Below are 20,167 nucleotides of genomic sequence, written 5' to 3'. Positions count from 1 at the left end.
TGCGGTACAGCTCTTTGTGAAATGTACTGAGACCACCCCCCCAACAAGGTATCAGATTGTTTTGGTCTGCAGCCTGTTGTGTTCTTATATGACAAACTAAGGGGGAAATTGCATCTGGCTTTGTAATAACTGCTTTAAAGAAACTAGCTGTAAAAAGGTCATACATCTCGGTAACCCTTTATTTTACAGGTCCATAATAATTACATATGAACTACATATGAACACCAATGTTTGTACATAATAGTTACATATGAACTATTTGTAAATAGACACGAACAGCAATGTAATTGGTGTCCATAGTAGTTCATATGTAATTATAGTAGGGACCTGTAAAATAAAGGGTTAGCTGTGATTCCAAGGTATCCTTAACAGGTGGTCACCTTACCTTGTCCTCATGAAAGGCACAATCAATAACAAACTAAAACGACCGCACCACGGATATATGCCTCCGCCAACAAGTGAGCAGTCGACATCCACAACGTCTGTCCAGACTTTGACGTTTGAGCCAAATGTGAAGAAATTTGGTCAAGGTGTTACTGAGATATGGCGTTACCGAGCTGAAAATGGCATTCGTGAGGTCAGAGTGACCTTGACCTTTGACCACCAAAATGTAATCAGTTCATCCTTGAGTCCAAGGGGACGTTTGAGGCAAATTAGATGAAATTCCGTCAAGGCGTTCCTGAGATATCACATTAACGAGCATGAAACGAGCGGTCGTGATGTCACAGTAACCTTGAACTTTGACCACCAAAATCTAATCGGTTCATCCTTGAGTCCAAGTGGACGTTTGAGGCAAATTTGAAGAAATTCGGTCAAGTGAACGGGGGTAGGGTAGTGTACCATTTACTACCATTGTAGTTAGCAGGAGCGGGCTACTTTCTACTGCATGCACAGGGAAGAGAAAGGCATCTCTCTTCTCCTCTTACTATTGGGAATATGGCAAATATTGTTGGCGCCAAAACACGCCAAAATATTGGCGTGTTCCTTTAATGAGCCATACCAGGTGGCGGGGGCGGAGTTTCTGCAGGCAGACTAACGTGGATTTCTCAATGGAGAAAACATATAGAGAAGGTAAGCACTGTCCATCTGCTTATATTACCAAGATTATAATGATACAAAGCGGGTTAAAAATCTGCAAAGCCTTCCTTAAAGATGTTTGTACCCACTTGAATGTTTTGAGGGCAGGGTACCCGGCAGGTATACTTCAAGCCATCAGGGAGATCCAAACACTGGCTCTTTGGTGGACACGTGTTGTTGGGCAGAGCACAAGCATCTATATCCACCTCGCAATCTTCTCCCAGGAAACCTGCAGGAAAAGATGAAATACACATCATACAATTGATGAAAGACATGGCTAGCAGAGAGGAGTGTCATCTGCAATCCGTGTTGTTGCTCCATTTCTAAATCAGGTCCTAATTAGATCAACTGTACCAGACCAGCTCTAATACACTCTCAATAATAAAAAAGAGCCACTTAGCCACATAACAGATTGTCTGGCCTGTCTCTGTAAGAAAATATTTATTATTTTATTTTTCAATTTTAATACAGACACAGTAACAGGAAGAAAAAATTAAAAGAAAAAAACATACATATATCTACAGTTATGTGGTGCTACCATCCATAAGGTGCTTATATACTTGTAAGAGATGTCACGCATGGGGTCCCACGCAAGGCGTCCAACAGAAACCAGCCGGACAAGTCACCCACCGCCCCTAACCTCATCGAGGTAGGTTAGAAACGGGTCCCAAATAGTTAGAAACTTTTTAAGTGAGTTGGTTCTCAGGGATCTGAGCCTCTCCATCCTTATGACAGAGATCATGTCCGTCAACCACAGTTGGAAAGAAGGTGAAGAGGAGGACTTCCATTCTTTCAGAATTTATTTTTTGGCAACAGTTGCCCCCAGGGTCAGAGACTGTTGCACAGCTGTGCGGAAGCCCAGAGAGGTCTCCGAGCAGCCGAAGATGGCGAGTTCTTCCTCCGGCTGAAGGGTTATTTTGTGTAAGAAAAGACTCAGTGATGTCATGTAGAAGCAGTTATCTTTCTTTCTCTGTAGTCTTACATGTATGACTCCACCTTGATATCCCCAAGTGTTTTAATGCTGAAGGCCCTATAGCAACCTAATTGACACTAGTAAACCAACATAAATTGATAGGAGAGTGCAGCCCTATGCATCAAATTGGCGGGGGGGGGTATTGAGTATGTGCTAAGATACAGTGGTACAGTCAGGCATTGGAAAAAGCAAGCAGATGTACTGTAGACCACCAACTAACAGTTCCTCCAGAGAGAGTCTGCACTCGCTTAAGACCTGACTTAGTAATGTTGTCTTGTTTACTTTGAAGAACTCACATTAGCATGCAGAGATGCAGTCGATAAGGCATATGAAAGGAAGAAGCTTAGATGTACACAGAGATAGCAGCCAGGGCTTAATCGCTAAGCTACGCCCTCTGGAAGTTAGTTGCCATGGATAGGGCTTAATAGCCAGGATGGAACGCTAGGCTATGCCCTGTGGAAGTTAGTTGCCATGCTAGGCTACACTAAGGTGACCAGATTTCTCAAATGAAAATCAGGGACATTTCCAGTCCGGCAATCAATATATCATTAAAATATCCAATGTTATTACCTATGAAATAAAAAAGGGGGATGATTCCGGTTTCATTTATTAATATGAAATATATAATATAAAGTTCAATGCAACTCAACTCAACTCAATAAATTAATAAACAGTGTCGGCTTCACAAAGACGGCCCCTGGTGCCCCCCCCCCCCCCCACACACACACACACACACACACACTTCACTGTGCCCCTTTACAAAATGTCAAGGTGTTCTCCAGCAGCATGAGGCCTGGTCATCCAAACCTGCAGCGCAGAATGTTTTATGAATAGCCTCAGATCTCTAAAAGTATGGTCGGTGGAGTCCTAAGTGCTTATTTCATTGTTCAAGGTTTCCTGAAAGAGCTGCAGCAGAACATGTAAACACTTGTTGGATGTCTGGATCAACGAGCTACATAGACATGTGATGCTGTGCTATGCTTTTAACCCGCCCGTAAGCCTCCCACAACCTTTCTGCTTGAGTGGTTTGCCAGTGGGCACGTCTGTAAAGGGGAGACTCATAGAATCCATTCTCATTCAGATATGTTGAGGTGAGAGGTCAAGGGTCCCCTTTGAAATTGACCATGTCGGTTTTTCAAAATTCATTATTTAGCCCCCTTCCTTCCCGACAAGGTAGCATGGCATGTTGGTCCCAATGGATGCTGTAGGTCTTACAGTTTCACACCCTATAAGTATCTTCACTCTAGATTTAAGAATGAGCCCACTAGAGTTAGAGTCATATCGATCGCAGACGCCAGTAGAAAATCGGGGAAATTTTCGGGGACAGCTCCAGCCGGGGACAGGTCACCAAAAACGGGGACTGTGCCCGAAAATCGGGGACGTCTGGTCACCTTAGGCTACGCCCTGTGGAAGTGAGTTGCCATGCTAGGCTATGCCCTGTGGAAGTGAGTTGCCATGCTAGGCTATGCCCTGTGGAAGTGAGTTGCCATGCTAGGCTATGCCCTGTGGAAGTGAGTTGCCATGCTAGGCTATGCCCTGTGGAAGTGAGTTGCCATGCTAGGCTATGCCCTGTGGAAGTTAGTTGCCATGCTAGGCTATGCCCTGTGGAAGTGAGTTGCCATGCTAGGCTATGCCCTGTGGAAGTTAGTTGCCATGCTAGGCTACACCCTGTGGAAGTGAGATGCCATGCTAGGCTATGCCCTGTGGAAGTTAGTTGCCATGCTAGGCTATGCCCTGTGGAAGTGAGTTGCCATGCTAGGCTATGCCCTGTGGAAGTGAGTTGCCATGCTAGGCTATGCCCTGTGGAAGTGAGTTGCCATGCTAGGCCCTGTGGAAGTGAGTTGCCATGCTAGGCTATGCCCTGTGGAAGTGAGTTGCCATGCTAGGCTATGCCCTGTGGAAGTTAGTTGCCATGCCAGGCTACGCCCTGTGGAAGTGAGTTGCCATGCTAGGCTATGCCCTGTGGAAGTTAGTTGCCATGCCAGGCTATGCCCTGTGGAAGTGAGTTGCCATGCTAGGCTATGCCCTGTGGAAGTGAGTTGCCATGCTAGGCTACGCCCTGTGGAAGTGAGTTGCCATGCTAGGCTATGCCCTGTGGAAGTGAGTTGCCATGCTAGGCTACGCCCTGTGGAAGTGAGTTGCCATGCTAGGCTACGCCCTGTGGAAGTGAGTTGCCATGCTAGGCTACGCCCTGTGGAAGTTAGTTGCCATGCTAGGCTACGCCCTGTGGAAGTGAGTTGCCATGCTAGGCTATGCCCTGTGGAGGTGAGTTGCCATGCTAGGCTATGCCCTGTGGAGGTGAGTTGCCATGCTAGGCTATGCCCTGTGGAAGTGAGTTGCCATGCTAGGCTACACCCTGTGGAAGTGAGTTGCCATGCTAGGCTATGCCCTGTGGAAGTGAGTTGCCATGCTAGGCTACGCCCTGTGGAAGTAAATTGCTGTGGATTTGAGGCCACATCAGTAGCAGTTTACTCAGGGAGTTGGGGATTCATGATCAGGGATTACGGCAGGCCACAGAGGCAGCTTCTGAAGCAGCTGAGAAGAAGAGACGCCAGCTGGTGTGTCTAAAGTATGGAAATCTATCTCACGGCTAAGACAGCAGATAAATATCATATGATGGCACGGCTATAACATAAGGCAACAGCCATACATCATTCTCAGCTCCAAGTACAATTGTCTTGCATGATTAAGCTGCATACTGTTTGCCGATTGTTCTGGAACTGCTGGGCGGGTCGTTTCAAGCCAGGAGGCCCAGCTGTCCCTTTAGCCTAGGAATGCTAAAGGGAATGCTACAGTTTGGTTTCTGAACTGCTAAGCAGACTGTGTCAACAAGGAGCATCATTTGTCCCATTAGACGTATTGCTGATATCAACAGCGAGAGGGAAATACGGTAATTCTAGGTTATTCTGTGAAAAATGTGCATGTGTAGAAACAGGCTAGAGTACAGTTAAGCATGTTAACACGATAACCTACTGTTGAGCCTTCTGGAGGTGTCATGCGCCCAATCTGGGAACCCATCGGTTAAACAAAACAAAAAAACAATTTTTTCCTCTATAACCTCTGGGGGCAGCAGCCTCGTTTCAATGTGGTGCAACAGGAACTCAAGAGGCGCGGTCGGCAGCAGAAGAAAAGCCCTTTCCGCTCCCTGCGTGTCGCTCTCAAATCCGTCCGTCGCTATGAAACAACAATAACAACTCTAGCTCGTTGCTAGTAGCAAGTAGCAACTTGCTATACTCTAAAAATGGTAAGTGTTGACCACACACCGGTCACGTTCCCTTCATTTTGATCAGGTGAAGCGCAGCATGCGTGCGAGCGCTGTTGCAGCCCTTTTGACGGAGCCTGCCGACAGATTTCCGATGCAAGTGGAACGTCTGTCTCGAGAGATTATCATGGGCCTAATTCAACTAGACATCTATGATGGGAGGTTGAGGTTCACAGCCCACAGCCCATTTCCTCTAACATTCAAGCCAGGTTGCCACATAGATGCTCACCCACAAACAGGAGCACAAATGATACTAGTTACTTCAGCTCATATTATAAAATGCAGAACCCTGTATGCCCAGAGGGAAAGAAATGTGTACATCTAAATGCATCCTAACGTTCTAGATATCTAAATGTACCCTAATGTTCTAGATATCTAAATGTACCCTAATGTTCTAGATATCTAAATGCATCCTAACGTTCTAGATATCTAAATGTACCCCAATGTTCTAGATGGGTGAACATTTGCACGGACTGACTAATTATTTGAGGGTTCCAGGTTTTTATCATTTTTGTCACTACTGTACTATGATACATTCACTTATTTCCTCACAAAATCCTTGAGTAAAAATGAATGAAATCCTTTATCAAATTGTCTTTGAACCCTCTTGAATTGAGGTTAGAAACTTGTATTTACCAGTGTTTTAGGCACGTAGGTTATATGTCATTATTGTATTGATAATTGGTAATACCTCAGGCCATTCAGAACCTTTTAAAAAATACTGGCACATTTTGTGCTGACTATCATTACGAGGCCTGGAGTTCATATGACACAAATGATCAGTTGACAGAAATAGCATGCTGACCTCCAAGTGTCACTTCAGATAGTGGCTACATTGTGCCCTCATTCAGCACCTGGTGATAAGGTGAAAGAGAGGCGGCTATTTGAGCCATTTGTCATTAGCACAGGCATTGTCCTTTAAATGTATCGAGGAAGAGTATGTGGACACAATGTTTCATTATCATCAATGTTACATTTCCCCAAAGAGCAAGAAACAGCTGCTAAAAATAACAGCTTCCCCGAGGCAAGTTCTCGTGAGATAAACGGACATTCTCTGGCCACTAAGATGAGCTGCCTACAATGTCTTGATTTGTGTTGGGCAGTAATACTGTCAATGGAAGCAAGCAAGAGCAGCTGGCAAGAGAGCAAACTCTGCCCTGCCAAGAGCGTGCAGCTCGCGGGAGGCCTCCGTCGGTTTTGCATGCGAGTGTAAATTTGGACTCAGCTGGTGAAGCAAAATAAACAATTACTGTGAAATCTTTATTAATGGCGGTTTCATAATGTAACACTGACACAATTGCACAGCTGTCCATCACAGGCAGCGGGCCAGGCGAGTGAAGACCGAGGCACTGTGGGTAATGTGAGCTGCTCCATGGCGCAGTGTTGCTGATCGGCGCACTTTTTCCACAGCCTTTACACATTTTCCAATGATTTAGTAGGCAAGTCTTTCCCCAACATCTGTGTACACTTGAAATGACAGGATAATACACCATTTTCCATGTTTGCAGATTCCACAAGTAGACATTAGGAAATTGCTATCCAGTAAGTCATATAATAAGACTGTCAGCGATGATGCTGTGCAACAGTGAATGATGGAGCTATTAACCAATCATGGAATTAATCAGAGAGAGAGAGTGAGAGAGAGAGAGAGGGAGAGTGAGAGAGAAGGCTGAGAGAAAGAGAGAGAGCGAGAGATGCTTTAACCGAGTATGGATCATAATTGCAGGTTTTGGAGGATCGAAGTATAAAAATGTATAGATGTGCTTATGAGCATTTACCATTCATAAATACCATAATTAAGCATTTCTAAGATATTCAAGCCGGAACAATCAGTTATGGATTCTTTAGGGCCTGTGTCGACCTAGCGTGTTTTCATCAGCTCCAACGTCTTTTTTCAGTTGTTTCCAATGAGGAGCGAGCGTATGCGGGCGCACACGGACGTCTAGGGAAAGTGCGCTGCGCCCAGCGTCTATTTTCACGGCGCTCCGGCGTTTTCGTGCGCCGGCTGCCAGCGCTCTCAGCTGAAAATATTGTAACTTCTCAGAAAGACGCTGGTGTCGGGTGCTTCTTTTCAGGCAACTAATCATACGGAGAAACTATCGCAACCGAGACAGAAAGGCTCAATTGTGGGAGCAGATCGGCTAGACACTTAATATTTCTGGTGAGTGTTGAGCTAAATCACTGTATGTGTGTTGTTAGCTAATGTTAGCTGTCAGCTATCAAGCTAGCTAGCTACCGCACTGAATTAACCTTACTTTCAGACTGCTTCCTTGCATATTGTGCGCTGAGATCAGCGCTCTCCAGCATACTTCCAGCGTTTAAAGGTCAGAAAAAGCCGCTAGATGGACACACGGCCATAGTCTGTCTTTCAACATGACTTCGGGCTACAGATATGCATTTTTTGAAGACCAGTCAGTGATAAAACTGCACATTTTAGAGTGGGATTTCATATCCTCATGCTGTATAATCAGTATCTTGATATGCTTGTATTGGCAAAAGAGAAGTGCTCACTTACACAGATTTCAACACATTTGTGAACAGAATTTGAGAGAAATAAGTCTTTAGTGTGCATAGAAAAAGTCGTAGAGATTTTATTTCAACTTGTGAAAAATAAGAGTGTTTTTTGGGGTTTTTTTTTCAGTATAGACATGTGTTTTATGAACTGTATTAAATGATACTGACTTCTCTGGTCAAAGTTCCTCAGGCAGGTTGTTCGACAGTCTGGGGACCCCAATGGCAAAAGTTAATTACCTTTTGTATTGAGTCTACACTGTGAAATAGCCAGAAGGGCCCTGGCCGAGGATCTTAGGCCATTCTCGCTGCACACAAGGTTAAAAGGTCTGCAACATTGTTGCCAGACGTAGCCGTGCTTTAAAAGTTATCCCCTTTTAAAATGCTATGACATAACTCTAGTTTTTGGCTGCAATACAAACGTACCTGTGGGACACTGGCACTTGTAGTATCCAACCATGTCAGAACAGGTGCCATTGTGCTGACAGGGGCTGGAGTCGCACTCGTTGATTTCAGTCTGGCAGTGGCTTCCTGAGAACGGGTGAAAAAGGTTGCAATTAGTGCCATTTGTATAATGAGGCTCAAAATATTGAATGTAATCTAATAGTGGGTACTTGTCCTTAATAGTGCATTGTATTATTAAAATACAGCTGTGCAAGGCCCCCTTCTACTGTAAGAAGTGGCTGTATAAATTAATTGGAGGCTCCTTGGCAAATTATTTATTTGACCATATTTTGAGTGTTGCCTGCAACTCTCCGAGGCCCTTTTCTCCTGAAAACGTCACAAATTGAGGCTTACATTCCTTACTAAGATGCTGCAGGGTCGATCTACAATGACAAATGCTACAGAGAATGTATTATCGGTCATCAAACAGTAGGGATGCACGATATATCGGCAATCATATCGGTATCGGCCGATGTTAGTCATTTTTTAACATATCGGTCATATCGGTATCGGTATTGGTCAGATGTTGCAATGTTAATATCGGTTATCATTATCAGCCAAATTCTTCACATTGATATGAAATAATGCAGTAAATCTATGATTTATGGGCTTTTCCAAAGGCTTTGCAAATGAAGAAATGCATAACTTTTTCAAATTCAGTGTTAACATGTGTTTTTCAGTATGTACAAAATGTGATGATCATAAAAATTTGGTTTTATACAGATCATATTGACATCGGTAAATATCGGTTATCGGCCATAACAGCAATGTTAATATCGGTTATCGGCATCGGCCAAAATTTTCATATCGGTGCATCCCTATCAAACAGGCTCACTTTCCTGCTAAGAGAATGGACAGCTAATAGTGATACTGTGGCAGCCAAAGAGAGCCGATGAGGTAGATGATGCAGGTCGTTTGTCGGACTTGTTCTGTGCTCAGCTGCCTCAGCAGCTGCTGGTTCTGGCACTGGGGTGGGGGGTTGGGTATGGGGGGGTGTGGGGGTGTGGGGGGTTGGGTGTGGGGGGCGGGGTGTTCCAGTGGAGGTTATTAATTTAAAATGTGCTGTCATCAATAACAGAGCTGCAACAACATGTAGTGAGAGTTCTTTCTTGACAGTGGCAACCTCACGCTACAGCACAAATACTATGATTGATATCATCTGCACGGTAGCTTCTACAGGCCATTATATAGAAAAGACGCCATGCTGTGCTACAGCAAATTAGACTAATTTGTCCTACTAAAAACAGACACGCCCATCCCCAATTATGGCTGTGAAGAAAAAAAAGAAATCGTGGTGGAAGAAAATGCATCATGTAGCATTGCTAACATGGGATTAAAAAAATATATTTCATGATATGAATGAGTGATTTATATTGCAAAATGTTATTGCACACTTCCTTAAAGCAAGGATCTAGAAATATTCAAATACCACAATGATGGTATCAAATGGAGGCCTCCTCTCTCACCGCAAGAAGAGGGGCATCTTACCACGGAGTCATTACGCCAAAAAATTAGTTGCCATGCCATTTGTGAATAAAGCGTGCTTGTCAAGTTTTACCCACTGGTCTCTCATGATTGAAATGGACGTTCTTCACAGGCACCTCTGTTGGTGTTGAATTTTGGCAACATGTTCTTGCTCTTCTCCACATTCATGATACAGTTTACAGCTTCTTTTAAATCGATAAGCTTGGTTTTGCTTCATATGCATTTCACTTGTTTTTCTGCAAGAACTAAGCCAGAGAAAGATGAAAATGCAAAGGCCTTAGCATTAAGAATGAACCCACCCCCCCAGTCTTTGGCTGTTATTAGGGCTGCAACTAACAATTACTGCAATTATTATCAATCATTTCATCTATAAAATGTCACTAGCTATTACCAGAGCCCAAAATGATGTATTAAAATTGCTTACTTGTCTGACCAGCAAACCAAAAGAAAAACCCCAAAGTATTCATTTTATAATGATATGAAATGGGGATTTAGTAGTTGTGAAGCTGTAACCATCAAATTTTTCACTTAATAAATGACTGAAACAATTAAGCCTAAACTCTTATCAAAATGATGGGTACAATTTGATCGACTTATGATGAATGAACTAATCACTTCAGCACTTAGTTCTTACCTTCTCAATTAATGCCTATTTAACTTAGCCTGTAAATTTCATGTACATTCAATGTAAACTCTTATTTAACTCCGACTGTAAATTCATGTAAATCCACTGCCTATTTAACGTCTATTTAACTCAGTCTGTAAATCTCATGTAAATTAAACGTAAATTCATATTTATCATCCACAGAACACTTCACCACTCATGTACATATTGTATATATTTACTCGATTTGATTGCACTTGCAACTTTGTGATTGTCTTTAGTTATCTTCCTACTTCTTATCTCTGTATATTGATGTGACCGCTACGCTGCATACAGACACTAAGACAAATTCCTCGTATGTAACTTGCATACTGTGGCAATAAAAGTGATTCCGATTCTGATTCTGATAAGGGGAAATAATCTCTATATGAATGAGACCAGTGAAATGCATAGCAACAGTTGCTGTTCCCTGAAAAAGAAAGCCTTCCAAAATAAAACAGAGTTATGATCTATGATCTATTTCTGTGCGGTTTCCAGGCAAGGCTTGAAAACAAATTGGCCTTTCTAGCGTCATGGCTCGAAATTCCAAAGCAAAAAAATCCCCAAGATGGCAGAAAATGATGAAATCTATCAGTCAGTAAGACCTGCCACGGTGTAAGAGACAATTTTCCATTACTGAAGTGGCAACAGATTTCAGCTTTGAACAGAGGGGGTGCATGTAGTGCTATGTCAGGGTTTATCTGAATGACAGGTGAGTGTGTCAGGACTTAAGACTAGATGTGAAATACGCTCGGCCAAAAGCTGAGCGCACTGGGGGGGAAAACACTTTCACAGCTTGTTTACGCAATAGAACGGAGTGTCCCTCACAGCCAATACAACACTCAGCAATAATCTGCCTTCGGGTCATACTGCCTTTTCTGTCAACTAATCTTAATTGTGAATTTAATCATTAGATTAGTGCAGTGATACTCAACTGGATGTGGCCCGCGGGCGCCCCCTGTGTGGCCTGCGATGGAATTGCAAAAAAAAAAAAAAAAAAAGAATTACAGCGCACCTGAACACAACATGCAAGATACCCGCTGAATAAGTGTCCAAATGTTCATGTCATTCTGGCCAATACTCCACTTCTGTTATAGCATTTCAGCCTGGAATATGGAATATCTTTCAATAACCTATGATTTAGCCGCTAAATTGTGAAATACCGCCGTCTGCTCGCTACCCAGGCACTTATGTGTGTACTTAAGCTAACTAACTATCCGGTGTGCAACATTGTCAGACTAAACTTCGACTGACACCCCAAAAACCTACAATCCGCTACAGAAAAATTTATATTGATAGTTTATTAACTGGCCCTTGGCCTTCTATCATTTCACGAAAGTGGCCCCCGGGCAAAGCAAGTTGAGTATCCCTGGATTAGTGTATTACATTGATGAGGTGCCTCTGATATTAAAGAGCGGGATGCAGGTTACTTTTTTTAATGAATTTACGTTGGGCTCATGATTAGTAACCCCCTAACCCCCTCCAAAAAAAATCTTTGAATGCCCTGCTGTAAAATAATTATTAATTATGGGTGCAAGGTCCGGTCTAGACTAGAAGAACATGAGTGATTGTTGCAGCTGGCGCATTTCCTCAAAACTCCGACGGTGGAAATGCTTTTGCTTGTCACAACACTCGTTTGACGACTTATTTGAGGGAATGTAATAATGTTATCTATCACACCCGCCATTTCTGTTGCTCTTTGAACAACTCGGGATATTTATCGGGGAGATTTTGGGCCAAGCTGGATGTGATTTGCTCCGTTCGCAGTTCGCCTGCCTGTGTCAACAATGTGTCAACAATGTAACGGTGGGGGGGGGGGGGATTACACCGGAAGAAGCACCCATATTTCACGTAAGGCATCATGGCAGCTAGAAATAAGGTGGATACCCCTCCCACATATGAATGCAATGTGGTCTCCACCCTGCACCGTGCTCTTTCAAGTTGCTCCACGGCAAATGTGACGGTCACCCCCTTATGTCAGACCACTTCTTTATTCACTTCAGTTTCCTCACCGGCACATCGTCACGTCCTGATCTCCTTCAGGCAGAACCTCCGGTCCCTCACACCGCCTCAGCTCTCCAACGAGGTCCCGGCTACCGTGGCCCCTCGTAATGAGTTCTGCTCACTCCATGTCACTAAGGCTAGAGGCAGCACACTCTTCTCCTCTCTAAACCATCTCTGCCCATCTCTCATCCAAACCTGCTTGTAAAAATGGCTCACCGGTGTCATCAGAGAGCAACGGGTGAGGCTCAGAGCGGCCGAGAGAAAATGACACAAATCCAGTGATCCCGCTGGCCTCAGTGACTATCAGACTCTCCTATCTGCTCTGTTCTCCTCCATCTAAAAAAGTGCTAAGACCACTTATTAGGAGAAAGTCAGCAGCGCCAAACACACTCTTCAACCCTCCATCACTTCGACCCTCAACTTTGCTCACTGCTGACCTCTTCGCATCCTTATTTTTTATTTTTATTTTTTCAATTTTTTATAGAACAATATACAAACAAGACAAACAGGCTCAGACACAAGAAAAGGGGGGAAAAAACATACATACATACATCATTAACATTCAACAATACAACGTGCTATCAGCCGCATAAGGTGCTTATGTGTTTATAAAAGATATCGTGTACCTGGGATCCCACCTAAGGGGTCCATGGGATACCAACCGGGCGAGCCATCCATCATCCCCAACCCCAGTCATTTATCATTCAACCTCGTCAAAGTAGGTCCGCATCCTTCTTTATTTTATTTATTTATTTTTTATTTATTTTTATTTTTCCCCGATTTTTTATCCCATTTTATCCCCCATTAGTGCTCACTTGATTTCTCAATCCTGGTTGCTACTCCATCTTCTGCCGATCTGGGGAGAGCCGAGACTGGCTCCATGCTTCCTCCGAGACATGGGCAGTCAGCCAGCCGCTTCTTTTCACCTGCCTGAGGAAGCTTCACCGGTAGGACATAGCACGTGGGAGGTTCACGCTATTCCAACCAGTTCCCCTCCCTCTGAACAGGCGCCCTTAACGACCAGAGGAGGAACCACATTAGCAACCAGGATATTGCATGTTTTTGTGAAGGGGGTTCCTACAGTATATGAAGGAAACCCCCGGGAGGCACGGGGAGAACATGCAAACTCCACACAGAAAGGCCCTTTTGACGACCCCACCCGGGCGGTGGGCACTCGAGGACATGCGGACGGGCACGCATTCCTTCAGCGTTCACATCGTCCCAGGTGGGAATCGAACCCACGACCTTCGAGCTGTGAGGCGATAGTGCTTACCACTGCACCACCGTACCTCCCTGCATCCTTCTTTATTGATACAATTTCTACCATCAGTGATCTTTAATCATGTCTCTGGATTCCTTTCGGAGAACAACCAGTACGATCCTGACCAGAACAACCAGTACGATCCTGACCAGAACAACCAGTACGATCCTGACCAGAACAACCAGTACGATCCTGACCAGAACAACCAGTACGATCCTGACCAGAACAACCAGTACGATCCTGACCAGAACAACCAGTACGATCCTGACCAGAACAACCAGTACGATCCTGACCAGTCTGGCTTCAAAACACCGACACGTCATGAATGACTAGAAGTGCTCTTTGCCTCGCTGGTGATGTCAGTCATTCATGAAGTTGCTACAGAATGAAGATGCACTCATCACAGACGGCTCAGCACTGATCAATGCCCTCATTCCACACACCTCAAAGACATTTGATGACTATGCTGGACACATCACCCCAGAAGGTGGAATCCTACAGCACCAAGTACTAAAAGGTGGACATAGTGTTTGATGTGTACAAAAAATCAAGTCAAATCAAGAAATCTGAAGCCAGGTTGAAAAGGGGGCAAGGAATGAGAAGATCGACAGGAACAAGTAATAACTGGAGTAATAACTAATAAATAACTGGAGAAGCTTTCATTGGGATGACAGCAACAAGACTGAGCTGTTCCACTTCTTGTGGAGAAGATGTGTGAAGCACCCTCATTGCCCCAAAAGAAGAAGATGCCATTAGCAACGCAAGGAAGTCCTTGGATGCTGTGTCTCCAAGCTCTCATGAAGAAGCTTGACACTTGGATATTTGTACATGCCAGGAATGCAACAACGGATGGTAGCAAGTCCCTCATCATCAAGGCAAATGACTCTGACATCCTTGTCATAACAACATCTGTGCTGCCATCCTTACAGGACCTTGGTCTTGAGGACATGTTGATTGTGTTATTTTAGATTCTCATCTCAAGTTTGACAAACATGTTTAAGAAGTTGTGCAAAACTGTCAAAACAAATCAAAATTGCTTTTGCTTAATAAGACAATATATACCTCTCAAGGCAGCACAGCAGTTTATGCATGCCATGATATTTTCTCATTTGTCTTACTGTATAAGCGTTTAGAGTCAGGCCAACCAAACTACAATCACACCCATTAAGTCATGATATAAACAGGCACTGCAAGTAATGGATAAGAAATCAGCCAGATGGCACCATTGCCAAATTCTCCAGAAATATAACCTACTAAAGTTTTGACAGTTTTGTTGACTTTTCATCTATAAAACTTATTTTGAAATGTGTAAACAACCTTGCCCCAGAAATACTCTTGTCAATTGGTAAACAGACAAGAGAGTGGGATCAGAACAAGAGGTGCAACAAGTGGAAACTGTAGAGCCACAAAACGCAAAAAAACATTTGCTCAGTCATCTTTCTCGGTCATCACCACGGAGTCATTACGCTATCCTAGACTGAGCAGATGCCCTCCTCTCTCACCACAAGAAGAGAGGCATCTTACCACAGAGTCATTACGACAAAAAATGTGTTGCCATGCTATTTGTGAATAAAGCTTGCTTGTCCAATTTTACCCACAGGTCTCTCATGATTGAAATGTATGTATTTTCAAAAAGCCTAACCAGGGACAAGGGCTGCAAATTAGCTATGGCTAGAAGTCCTATATACACTGTAGGGTTGTCAAAAGTATCTGTCTTGTCGCATCCCCCCACGTGGTATCGAAAATGGTATCGAGTATCGATATTTTCCTAGGTATCGGTATCGAAGCAGAAATTCTAGTATCGTGACATCCCTAATACACTGCATCGGTTGCACTTTATATAAATGTAGCAATGCTCATGTATTGTCCCCGTCAAATAAATGAATAAATAAATAAATAAATAAATACAATTTGGCCATACAATTTGGCCAATGTACGATGGATTCCAGCCATGCGGTAGTTTGTGCAATAGAGTAGGACAAAGCCAGTGGATGAGCAGACTTTCACACACTCACTGGATGTGAAGTGGTGTCTGCCTTCCAGCGTAAAGGGAAGAAGACTGCATGGCAGACTTGGAACATCGGTAATGAGGTTTCTGAAACCTTCATGAAACCTTCATGAGTCTCAGCCAGCATCCAACATCAGTTAGTGATCTTCACCTACAACCACTGGAGAGATATGTTGCCGAATGTATGACAGATCAAGGCAAGACTCTCTTTGTCTGCAAGCAGAGGCCATACAACTCAATTCCACCCACACCGGCAGCCCACATCTCCAGGCCCGACAGCAGCAGTCCTGCTGACTGGAGGTGGACACAGAAGGGAGAGACATAGCAGCAGATAGGTTATGTTGGTCAACATTAGGAAGTGACCAAGTGTTCCTGTAAGAGAGGTTGCAACCGGACATGCAAATGCTTTAGCTCAGGGCTCCCATGCACAGTACTTTGCAGCTGCATATGTGAGCAGTAGCTGATCCACTATTCATATATGCAGACTTTGCACAGCTTTGAACAGTCAGCCAGGCCTTCAGCCATTTAAACCCACAGGCAGTCCATTTTGTGTGGAGTTACAACTGAAGAAAGGACAAAGATCAATTATATTGGTGTTCTTTTTTCTTACTTTTCCAATAGTTATATTGGCATTATATTTTGTTACTGCCCCATTCCAAATGTAATAATCTACAGGTTTGCGCACATTAATGTGTGTGTTTTGCCATCTTCCCGGCGTCTTATGCTACTGTATCTTCCACCTCCCGCAAGTGCCAATTAGTGTGCTGGGCATTGATACCTTCCAGTTTTGCACCGGGTGCAAACGCAGGTGTGGGTGTGGCCCCAAGCCAAACCAGGCGTGTCCCCGCAAAATGCTTGGCTTCTGCCGTCGTCAGCATGCGGGCAATTCATTGCGCTAAGAGCTCTGAAAAGCAGCTCTAAAGCAGTTCTTAGCGCAAAAATACCTCGCTGCGCTTGAGCGCACCATTATTCTCCCCGCTGCGCTTGAGCAGTTCAGGGGAAATCCTTGGACACGTCATTACGCACGGATGTCCCATTAAAATACAAACACCAGGACATCAAATTCTGCTGCTAAAATTGGGTAACGGCATATTTTTGCCAGACCCAGGGGGTCGGCCTACAGGAGGCTTTGTCTGTCGGTCGGTCTGTCGGTCGGTCGGTCCCTCTTTTCCTCCCCAGCCATTCAGGAACGCTTCAGATTTCAACCACCAGGGGCAACAGAGCAGGTCTGGACTTGCTACCATTTGAACCAGCAGTGAATGGGGACACTAACAAACATTGAATTACCTTTAATTCAACTGGTTTAAACATGTGCCGTGTAACTGTACAGGATCTGTACTTGTTGTAATTGTGGTGCCTAGTTTGGTTCATTATTGGCCATTAGATCATATTAGATCATACTTATTTATTTATGGAATAGTTAAAAGAAAGACATGTCTAAATGTGGTCATTAACTACAGTACATTAGAGGGCAATAGAGGGCCCACAACACCTGAAGGTAATTTGTATAAATATCACCTACAGCCAACTGATTAATGAGATGACAATCAATAGTATGACAGCAATTGATCATATTTACACAACCATAAACCCACAACACACTTGTAACATTCATGAGTTGAAAATGTTTTAGCCACTCAAATTGCATTGGGAAGCTGCGTTGGGCAGGTCAGGTGAGCAAGTAAAATCAATGAGGGTCTAATCAACAAGGGACAGGTGAATGTAATGAGACTGGAAGGTTTGCTGGTCTAGCCTATACACAAATCTACAACCTACAGTAATACCCCTATACACAAAATGCTACACGCACACAAAATGCCTAAAATGATTTATACTTTTAACTTATAAAGTGGTTTGTAGGTGTGTTGCCTACTAGGAATTTGTTCCTTCTGGGTCTGGCAGAACCAGGTCTCCTGGTCTTGTTCAGTGAGGCAATCGACTATTATTCACTGAAAAATGTTTATCACATGTAAAGAGCCCTCGCTCTCAGCGACAGAGAAAATAAAATAAATTATACTGAAACGAATCATCCCCAGTTACCAGACCTGTCGGGTTTTCTGTGGAAGAATAAACAGGAACAAATAGGCTGCAAAGAGGGGTTTAATGGGAAATGAATTGAGAAAACTTGGACATTGTAGCCTACTTGCAATATTATTGTCAATCAAATGTCCGTGTTTCCCCGTTGCAAACACGTTTCTATTTTACAGTCAACAAAAGACCTCGAATTGCATCAAATCACAGATGTTTTTAACAGGTATCTGATGCGATGGTTGGTGTTGTGAGATGTCTAATTTACGCATGGAGAGAATTTGCAGCATGCATCGCGCAAACTGTATTAAAGGGAATGCGAGACAGAAATCTGATTGTTTGATTGATGTAACGCCCAGGCATGGCCAGGCCACGCCTGTTAATAATTCAGGTGGGTAAGACCGCCAAAATCCCGTTTGCGCCGCGCGCAGGTGGCATTTTGCGGGGCACGGAGAATAGCAGATGACTTGGCACGCCTCCAATTTGTGCCTGCACCCGGCATTATACTAGCGCAAAATTACCGCAAAATTAGCGCTTCTATGACGATAGGGCTCTTCCAAGTTTTAAAATCTCCTGTCCTTTGTTGTTGGTGCCCGGAGTAACGCGGTGTTCTTTTCAGATGCTGATGAAAACAGTAATAATCAGAAATCACACAAAGAGAAAAGTCTTCTACCGCACTGAAAACCTTCAGGCACATTCCAATAGCTTTACACCTTTAATCTTTACAGCGGTAACGAGAACACTGGAGCAAACGTGTTTTGACTACAGGCTGCAACAGATTTGCTCTTTCTTGAGCTTGAACAGAAATAAAGTAAATAATAATAATCGGTCGTGGGATGATTGTCAAAAAATAAAAAATAAACTACTTTTCTCCCATGATGATTCAATCTCCCATACCAATAGTTGAATATATTCTAAAGCTATATAAACTATACAAATGATTTTCAGTGAGTGAGTGAAATCACTGTGTGAATGCGTGTGTGCACTGCTGTTGGGTGGGGTAGCAGCGGGAGAGGGGGGGTCACGAACCCCAGCCTAAATTCTTTTGGGGGGTCACGCACGGCTCAAAAAGGTTGAGAACCACTGTGCTAGTCTACAACTCTTCCCCAGATCGGAAGAAGGGGTGGAGCAATGACCGGGACTGCAGGGGGAATTGGCCAATCAATTATGGAGAAAAATAAATAAAATTAAAATAAATAAAGTGATCGGTTAGTGACCCCTGTAGGGAAATAGTGTTTGTGCTTTCCACAGGGAGGTCGGAGGTCAGGGTCAGTTGCTTGCTGACACGGGACCGAGCAGCAGGCTGGTGACGAGGGAGCAAATGACTCAATATATTTGAAAAGGCGTTTGGCTGGAGCCAGATACAATCTCTCCTAGTGTGACTTATAATGTGAATGGTTTCTATCCTTGCACTATGCAAATCATGCAATTCTGACCAAATGTACCACAGAGAAGAGTGGCTTTTTTTTGCTCATAACTTACTAATACAGTTTATGCCATCTAACTTGAAAGCTAAAGAGGACCAAATAGATAAATACATGTGTAATTGTCATAAGAGATAAATACATGTGTAATTTGTCATAAGAGGGAAATCTCAAATATGTGTAACAAAAATGGCATTGCCATGAGCAGCCATATCCATTATAGTTTCCCTTCAACATGAAAGGTGTGCAAAGTCTTGTAAAGATTCAGAAAATGGCTGTCATCACCAGCACCTGTGTTGTACTCTGATCTTCACACCTGGCTGTCATCACCAGCACCTGTGTCGTAGGCTGATCTTCACACCTTAAGTCGCTGCACAATGTACTTTAGCACACAAAATAGAGCAAAGTTGTCTGACCTGTGAAGCCGAGTGGGCAGATGCAGGCGTACTGCGGAGGAGAGGATGGCTGACTGGTTGTAATGCATGTGGCTCCATTCAAACAGCGGTTCGGGTGCATCAAGCAGGCATCGCCTACATACTGACACAGTTCTCCAATCCATCCAGGGGCACAGACGCACTGTGAAGAACATGCATCCATCTCATCAGCGGTACAGTATACACTGCATGTATATATACATACATACATACATATACATGCCCAAGACACATTTATCCTAAGGGAGACAATAAAGGCTAATCTCATCTAAATTATCAGCCACTACCAACTATGCTGGACGATAATTCAATATTATTGTTTATTGTCGCTCAGTGGAATCATATCGTGATTATAGGAAGATATTAATATCGCCGTGGCACACATTTCTGCTGTCCAAATCGATGAATATTATTTGAAAATGTCACACCTAACATTACCATTCAATTCAATGAGATGGACATTCATTTGATTATTTAATGTGATTTTGCTCCACGAACCATGTTGTGAACTATATATATAATATATATACAGTATATATACATATATCCTTTCCAAAAAATTAAAATATCATGGAAAAGTTTTTTTTTCCCATAATTTTTCAAAAAGTGAAAC

At 43.5% G+C, this 20,167-nt stretch overlaps 1 protein-coding gene across 1 annotated transcript in view; it reads right to left on the bottom strand.

Annotated features, from left to right (window-relative positions):
• eys (eyes shut homolog) overlaps positions 1–20,167 on the bottom strand; it is a gene marked incomplete at both ends in the record, with an annotated part of 311,891 nt that overhangs the window by 185,413 nt on the left and 106,311 nt on the right. Inside the window, 3 exons of the mRNA XM_083658278.1 lie at positions 1,167–1,306; positions 8,250–8,354; positions 19,537–19,696. Coding sequence (XP_083514404.1) covers positions 1,167–1,306; positions 8,250–8,354; positions 19,537–19,696 — 405 coding nt within the window. The remainder of the gene's footprint in view (positions 1–1,166; positions 1,307–8,249; positions 8,355–19,536; positions 19,697–20,167) is intronic.

This window comes from Poromitra crassiceps (genome assembly GCF_964638095.1).
Source record: "Poromitra crassiceps genome assembly, chromosome: 22".
In the NCBI taxonomy this organism is placed as follows: domain Eukaryota; kingdom Metazoa; phylum Chordata; class Actinopteri; order Beryciformes; family Melamphaidae; genus Poromitra; species Poromitra crassiceps.
Note: the sequence above shows the minus strand (reverse complement) of the source record. Positions and strands in the feature narration are given on the sequence as shown.